The 8,350-nt window shown below is 39.7% G+C and overlaps 1 protein-coding gene across 1 annotated transcript in view; it reads right to left on the reverse strand.

Moving 5' to 3' along the window:
• Positions 1 to 8,133, reverse strand: part of LOC149242765 (uncharacterized) — a 147,439-nt gene extending 139,306 nt beyond the window's left edge. The window contains exon 1 of the mRNA XM_089371004.1: positions 6,075 to 8,133. Coding sequence (XP_089227130.1) covers positions 6,075 to 7,931 — 1,857 coding nt within the window. The 5' untranslated portion in view covers positions 7,932 to 8,133. The remainder of the gene's footprint in view (positions 1 to 6,074) is intronic.
• Between the last annotated feature and the right edge of the window lie 217 nt (positions 8,134 to 8,350).

The following is an 8,350-nucleotide window of genomic DNA, read 5'->3' on the forward strand; positions in this document are numbered from 1 at the left end:
GAGAAAAATTTAAGGAGAAATGTTTTAGGTGCCACCAATTGAGTAATCATGTCAATGAGTGTTTGAAGAAGAAAATATGGAAGACCAAACAACAAAAATACATCACAAAAAGTGCACACACTGTAGCAAGAGTGGACGAGTTATCATTGTAGCTTCAGACCACCCTCTCCATCATCTCTTGTCTATCTTTTAATAATGTGTCAAATGTTGGATGGTATGTGGACAATAGGGCATCTAGACATATGATTCATAATGGGAAACTCTTCAACAGGAATTAGGAGCAAAAGGGAGATATGAGAGTGGAGTTGGGTAATGTTGGTACTTATTATGTGAAAGGATTGGGATCCCATTCCTTCTAGATGCCATGAAGTGATGTTATTGAGTTGAATGATGTTTTGTTTGTTTTTGGTTTGACTTGGAATCTTCTATTAGTTTCTTGTACGATAGATCTTTCATGTAGAGTCTCATTTGAAGCACAATAGTGCACTAACAAATGATTGTAATCTAGCAAGTATAAGGACTTTGGCTAGAGACGTGGCAGATGGTGGTCTTTACAAGTTACTTGTTAATCCTATGGCACTTGTACTGGTACATACCAATGAGAAGCTAGAGGCATATGCAAAGCATGTATGGTGGGATACCATGGAGATAGGTTCCAAACCTATTGTGGAATTTATGATTGATTCCAAGCTTGGAGTTGATGGGAGTGTTGAAAAGTACTACGATAGGGTTGTTGGATTCTCGTAGAAAGAGGGGGTTGACTTTGATGAGATTCTTGCTTCTGGTTACTTGAGGATTCTCTCTAAAAGAAAGGGTTGATCATATTGATGTTTTTTCTTCAATTGCCAAAAGTTTTGAAATGCACGGGCGAGATACTCATGTTTACATTTTGTTGGAGACCCTATGTGGGCTATTGTTTGCACTGCGAGCTTTGTATTTCAAGATCAATGAATTGGCTTTTGTAGATTGTCATTTTTGGGTTCTTGACAGATATAATCCCCTTGTCGTGGCCTTATATGGACTTTAGAGGTGATCATATTTGCAAAGAATCCTTCACAGCTCATGGCATGGTCTATGTTGAATTGTGTAGCTCGGGAGGTACTCCACAAGCCTAGATCTGGGTTTGTGTGAGTTTGGTCACAAAAAGGGTTTGTGGGCAAAGAACCCAAGTGAAGGGGTTTTAGACCCAAGTTGGGGTTTAAAATCTAAAAAAAAAAAAAAAATCCTAAATCTAGAGGATCTAAACGCCTAAGTTCTAGAGGGTTCCTAAGAGGCTTGCGTAAACCTATTTAAAGAGGCCTAAGGCTAGACTAGAGGCATTGAATGAGAGGGAGTTCATTTGGTCAAGAAGGGCAATCAAGATGTAGCCCTAAAGAAGGCCGAGCTAAAGGTCGTGTAGGGCTACAAAAGGAGTTTGAGATCCAAGTGCATCCTGTCCAAGAGAAAGGCAAGAGATGGTCGCAGATCAAGAGGAGGGCTAGAAGAGTTTCCTTGCAGGGTTCTAGGCAAGTTTAGGAGGTAAAATCCTTGTAAAGAAGGCCATGAGCATACCTGTGCTTCTGAAGTAGGGCCATGCCCAAGGTTAGGTTAAGAACAAAAGTCTTGTACCTATGGTGAGGTAGCATATTAGGGTCGCAACACTTCAAGGTAAAGCACAGAGGCAAGGACTTTATGGAGAAGGGTTTAGGCCAAGAACTAGGGCAAACCTGTGCTAGTAAAGCAACCCTAAAAGAAGGTCACAAACCTCAAGATAAGTGCCCAGAAACATAAATCTTATGAGAGGACGAATGCTGGAAGATGGAGGATTGTTCTAGCATTGAACAACAATTATCTACAAGCCCTAATTTAGGGTAGATCTATCACAAGAGCACACATCATTGGAGAATGTTAATTTTTTGATAACAATGGTATGTTCTATGCTTAGAGCAATTTTACTTCAATTTCTTTATTAGCCCAATATCAATATCCAGTTTAGCAATCACATCATCATGATAGTAAAATGCAAATAGAACATAAACAATAACAGTAGAAGACAATCCAAGACAAGAGGACACAAGATATGGCACCAGCCAGGGACAAACCCCAATGTGGGGAAACCCTTGATCAATTCTTCTTATAATTCTTCAAAAGTTCAGCACAGAGAGAGAGAGAGTACAATATACAATATTCACTTGCCCAATCACAGTGAAATCTGATCAGTCAAACAGCAGAAACAGAAAGCCCTAACCAGAAAGTCAACGCTGGTCAACAGGGTAGATTTTGACCTCCAAAACAGCTTGGTCAAACTTGGTCAACTTGGCCTCCAACAGCAAGTCAAATCAGCCCAAAAACAGTCCGAAAATATCTAGTCAAACCTGGTCAACAAAAGTCAACGCAACAGCAAGCCCTAGCACAGTCAACGCTGGTCAAACAACCTCGGATTTTGTGCCCAGAACTGCGGCCTGCCCAAACAAAAATACCCCACACAAAACCACAGTCAAAGATGGTCAACACTGGTCAAAACAGCCTTCTGCAATTTTCGGTCAACTCTAGTCAACGCAGGGACAACAAAAGAACAGTCCCTTCTTCGCACGTGTGGAGAGAGAGAAGCCTCAGAAATCTGTACCCAATCAAGAAGAGAGAGATGTGTGAGTGAGTGAAGTGTCCAAATGAGGAGGAGGCACCTTGTATTTATATGCAAACGTTGAGGATGAATAGACGTGACTGTTGGGCTTCTGAGCCTACATGAGTTTGTTGGGCGACCTTGACAATTTGTCCACAATCAAAATAAATTCATAATTCCATTTGTACATGTCAGAATGGGATGATATTTGGATCAATCTTACATCTCTCGGAGAGAGGAATCCAATAAAAATATCATTTATCTCATATGAGCTATCCAAGGTGAAGTTTGTCCCTAGTTGCCAAAATTAACAATAGCAATCTGCTTTGGCCGCAACTCAATAGGACTAGATGAAGTGAAGGAAAAGGTCATGGTTGGAGTCTTTTTCTTGTGACTGGACTAGACCGAGAGGAACAGGGAGTTGGTCGAGCTTGAAAGGCTAATTTGTGCATGCTATGAGGCTGGTATGCAGGGAAACAAGGTTGAAGGTCTTTTTGTGGTGTTGCAGGTAGGACCGAGCCCTAGATTAGGGTTGGTCTGAGGGCTAGAGAGTTGTGACAACTTGGAGATTAAGGTCGTGTACCAGCGCAGGAGCAAAGGTCTGTTAAAAGGGATCAGTGCAAAGTTTGGAGGTAGTTTTGAGGACTGGTTGTGGGGTGGTGTGGTGCCCTAACTAGGCCGAAAAACTTCAGGACAAAGTGTTCAAAGAGCTAGTCATTTGAGGCAGAGTTGATGCCTTTCAAAGAGGTATGTTGTTGCTATTTAAGTATGGTGTGTTGCTAGGTTGATGGTCCAGTTTGGACAAACCTGAGTTGGCATCTTAAGGAGCAATTTGGAGGGTTGACAGTAGGTGCTAAAAAATCCCTAAGTGCAGGACTTATATAAAGGAGCATAGGTCTGCTAGTAGGACAAAATTGGTTGGCTCAAGGGTTTGTTCTTTGAAGGGCTAAAGGGCAGCCAAGGTAGCAGTTGAATCAGCCCTAGTTCATTGTAGGAGAGGGACATCTTCAGTGAGAAGAAGGGCAGCATCCAAGCCCTAGACTTGCCATTGTTGTAGCAATAGGAGAAAACAGAAGTGGGCAAACCAAAGAGCTATTCACAAACGGGGTTGTGAACATCTAATCAAAGTCCCTATGTGCTGATGACTTGAAGGACAAAGGAGCAACTAGAGGGCAGGTTGTTTGGAGCCAAGTTCAGTGACCTAAAGGACTTGTGCTCACTAATAGAGGCAGATTGAGGAGTTGCAAATGAGGAGGCAAGACAACCCGCCAAATGTGTTCAGGACACATAGACTGAAAGGGTTGTGGGGCGCTACATCAGAAAGTAGGTCAATTTTCGTCTTGTTTAGGGCAGATTGGTAGTCAAAGTGACTGACACCAAGCCCTAGTTGTGTCCTTGTATTAGGGTTGTATGTAAGGGCCATGATCCCTGGTATGGGAGCCCTAAGACTGTTGTACTATAGTTTGTAATATAACGAAGAAGGGTTTGAAAACTTAAAAATTGTCATGTGCCCTAGATGATTCACTGATGTGTGTTTTTCTGTTGTGCAAAGTAGTGATGTTGTGGCATTTGAGTTGGTTGTGTCATTCACTGATGTGTGTTTTTCTGCTGTGCAAAGTAGTGATGTTGTGGCATTTGAGTTGATTGTGTCAAAGATTGTAAGACCCAAACCTAGATTCTTCTACGCCGTGGAAAATTCAACATCCTCTGAAGATTTTGACCTATAAAATTGATATGAAGGATGTTGGATTTGGGCACATTTTTTTGTGGTCTAGGGTTTGTGTTCCATCAGATTCACAAGTGGTCAACCCCCTAGCGGAGGGAGGTTCGAGGCACCATGAACTATCTTGTGTTGTTGGATACAGGAGACTTTTAAAGCTTACCTGGTCTACAAAAAGAAAAAAAAATAATGTATAATCTTTCTAGTTATGGAATGATAAATTTTCTTTGTTATAAAGAAAGAGAATATATAAAAGATTTCTTGTTTCATCGAAGAAAAAACTCTTTCTTTAGGAAGTAAACTCTCTATATCTCTGCCCTCTATTTTTTCAAGGATAAAAATTTGTCAATAATATTTTAACTCGGAAAATCATACAAAAAATGCAAGACAACCTTTCCTTGTTTCATCTAAGCATATGAGCATGTGATCCACGTGTGAAACTTCTTAAAAATAAAAAAGTATTCACTTGCCTTTCGAATCCTTAATTCATTCGTCTTTGTCTCTCTGCTTCTGTCTTGAATAGAAACATGAACATTTTCACTAGTGAAACACTCTAATATTTATAGAGTTCAAAAGCTCTAATACCATGTTAAAACTTTTAAGCGTACAAGAAATGATTAAAAATGGATTCATGTAAAAAATATGTTTTTTATTAAATAAGTCAAATGATACAATTGAGATAATCCCCTTTTATTTCATTTTCTAGGTAGTTGTGCTACCCACTTGACCTAACTACCTTACTTACGTAGCACTTTTACTAGTCACTTATAAGAATCACATTTAGTTTATCTAATTATTGGAGCGTTATACTCGAACAAGGGTCAACAAATAACAAACAGAGCTATGCCAAAGCAAGCTGCAAAATTGCAAACAAACTTCAGTTCAGGGACATGAAAACGGATAAGTCCATTTTCATAAAAGTACGTCCCCCTATTGAAATTTCACAATGTAGTATGTACACTCTAAGAATGTCCATGACAAGCCACTAACCGTTTAATCAAAACCAATACCAGATTATTAAAGTAAACAATATTATTGAAATTTACCTGGGGTACTTCATCAGTTGCAACACACTAACTACTAAGCCAAATCCATTTTAGAGCGATCAACTGGTGCATTATCAGGATGTGCAGCTCACTAAACACTAAACCAAATGTTTTCAGATTAAATACTGGATGCACTTTTATGGAAATTTCACTTAGATCACAGCATCAAGCTCAGTCACCAAACCTGTTTCAGATAGTTTTCCTAGTGCATCGATAACAAAGTCGCTGCTGCACTTCATCAACTTCAATTCACTCACTGCTGCTGTGCATTTCAGCAATATTTTTTCACAGGCTGTTGTTTGCTGCTGAATAAATCATAGTTACATGTCAAATCTTTTTTAGGATCACATGCAATAGTCTATTGGCCTCTTGGAGTGTGCCCTCCTTGCATAGTCCATGCATGAGGGTGGTATATGTGGTCATATTGGCCTCTTGGGGTGTGCCTTTGAGGGCGGTATTTGTAGTCATAACAGGAAGATGACTACTATTTTTCATCTATTTAAATAACTTCATTGCCTCCTTAACATGACTGACGTTGAAGAGTCCATCAATCAAAGTGCTGTATGTAACAAAATCAGGGCTCAAACCCTATTCTGGTGTCTCGTAAATGATTTGTTAAGCTTTGTCTTTCCTGCTATGCTTACAGAATCCATATGTTACTATATTATAGCACAGAATCCATATATTACCATGTTATAACAATTTAAGTTCGTCTGTGACCATTCTTTGGCATGTCTTGAAGGAGCTCCCTGGCCTTCTCCAAATTGCCGACCTTGCAAAACCCATTTATAAGTGTTGTGTATGTTATTTCATTAGGCCGGTGGCCTATTTGCACCATAACATCTAGTAACTGGAGAGCTTCTTGAAGCTTGCCTTCTTTGCAAAGACCAAAAATAAGAGCATTGTATGTGACAACATTTGGATTGTACCCTTTACATAACATCTCATGAAGCACTTTGGTGGCGTCCTGCCATTGTCCGCCCTTACAAAAAGCATCAATAAATGCAGTGTATGTGACAACATCAGGGCATATGTTTTTGTTGGGCATTTCATAGAAGAGCTTTCTAGCCTCCTCCAACTTGCCTTCCTTACAGAAACCATCAATTAGTGCATTGTAAGTGACAACATCAGGGGATATTTTTTTGTTGGTCATTTCATAGAAGAGCCTCCTAGCCTCTTCCAACTTGCCTTCTTTACAGAAACCATCAATAAGTGCATTGTATGTGATAACATCAGGGAATATGTTTTTGTTGAGCATTTCATGGAAAAGCTTAGAAGCATCATGTAACTTGCCCTCTTTAGACAGACCATCAATGAGCGCACTGTATGTGATAACATCAGGGTATATATTATTTTTAAGCATTTCATAGAAGAGCTTCTTAGCTTCTTCCAACTTGCTTTCTTTACAAAAACCATCAATAAGTGCATTGTATGTGACAACATCTGGAGATATGTTTTTGTTGAGCATTTCATAGAAGAGATTCCTAGCATCTTCCAACTTCCTTTCTTTATGGAAACCATCAATAAGAGCATTGTATGTGACAACATCAGGACATATGTTTTTGTTGGACATTTCACAGAAGTGCTTTTTAGCATCGTCCAACTTGCCCTTCTTACAGAAACCATCAATAAGCGCATTGTATGTGAAAACATTAGGGCATATGTTTCTCTTGGGCATTTCATAGCAAAGTTTACTAGCCTCGTCCAATTTTCCTTCCTTACATAAACCATCAATAAGCACAGTGTATGTGACAGCATTTGGATAGACATTTTTGCTGGACATTTCATAGAAGAGCTCCATACCCTCATTCAACTTCCCTTCCTTGCAAAGACCATCAATAAGAGAAGTAAATGTAATGATGTCGGGGTTACGCTCTTCTTTTAACATTTGATATAGCAGTTTCTTGGCCTCTTGGAGCTTACCTTCTTTGCAGAGATGATCCATGAGGGTGGTAAATGTGATTGTGTCAGGGCCATGGCCCATTTGCAACATAACAGCTAACAACCCGAACGCCTCATGTGTTTTCCCTGCCTTGCAGAGCCCGTCTAATATTGTGTTATACATACAAAGATCAGGAACCTGTCGTTTGCTCACCATTTGCTTGAAAAGTTTAAGAGAGTCCTCTATCCTGCCCACCCTGCAAAGCCCTTTGATGAGGGTATTGTATGTTATCACATCTGGAATAAACCCATGTTTTTCTATTCCTTCAAACACATTGAATGCCTGATCCATTCTGCGTGTTTGACAGTGACAATTGATGACAATGTTCAAAGTTATCAAATTTGGAAGGATGTCTGCTTCAACCATAAGTCCGTAAACAGACAATGCTGATTCATGTCGCTTGCGTCGGACTAGGCTAGTTAGCAAAAGATTGCAGGTGTTGACACTGGGAATGGATTTAGAATTAGCTGAAAGCAGATGCTTGAAGGCTTCAACTGCCTCTTGAAGCCTGTTGGTCTGGCAAAATGTTTTAATGCAGATGTCTGTAGTGGTATTGAAAGAGTGGAAAGAAAATTGAGAAATGCGATGGGCAGCTGAAATCTTCTTCCATATGGAAAGCATTGTCTGCCTCTTAGTGCGTTACCAGCATCGCCCGGGTGTGAAATGCAAAGTAGAGTGAAATAGACATTGAAATCATTTGCTCCTTAAAACCCTAAACCCTATTATCATCCATCCTTGTCATATTATTTATCGGCTTTTCCCAATAGTCTCAGTAAGCGCAGCCATGGGCGTGAATGGAGACATAAAGAACACCTTTGCCTTTGATTAAGTTGGAAACAAGTGTAAAAGCCTTCCAATCATCCATTAGCAATGTATCACAAGGTGTTCTTTTACTCCATGGTATTAATGTACTTTCTGCAAAATTTGGGTTGGGGGGAACTAAATGGCTTTCTCAGTTGTTGATATTATGCTGATGAATATTAATTTCTTTTAATGATTTGTAAGTTAGTGGTATTTTGATTGGTTGATATTTTATGAGG

This window comes from Pinus tabuliformis, chromosome 8 (genome assembly GCF_031772625.1).
Source record: "Pinus tabuliformis cultivar Carrire ecotype Pingquan chromosome 8, CPIR1, whole genome shotgun sequence".
In the NCBI taxonomy this organism is placed as follows: Eukaryota; Viridiplantae; Streptophyta; class Pinopsida; order Pinales; family Pinaceae; genus Pinus; species Pinus tabuliformis.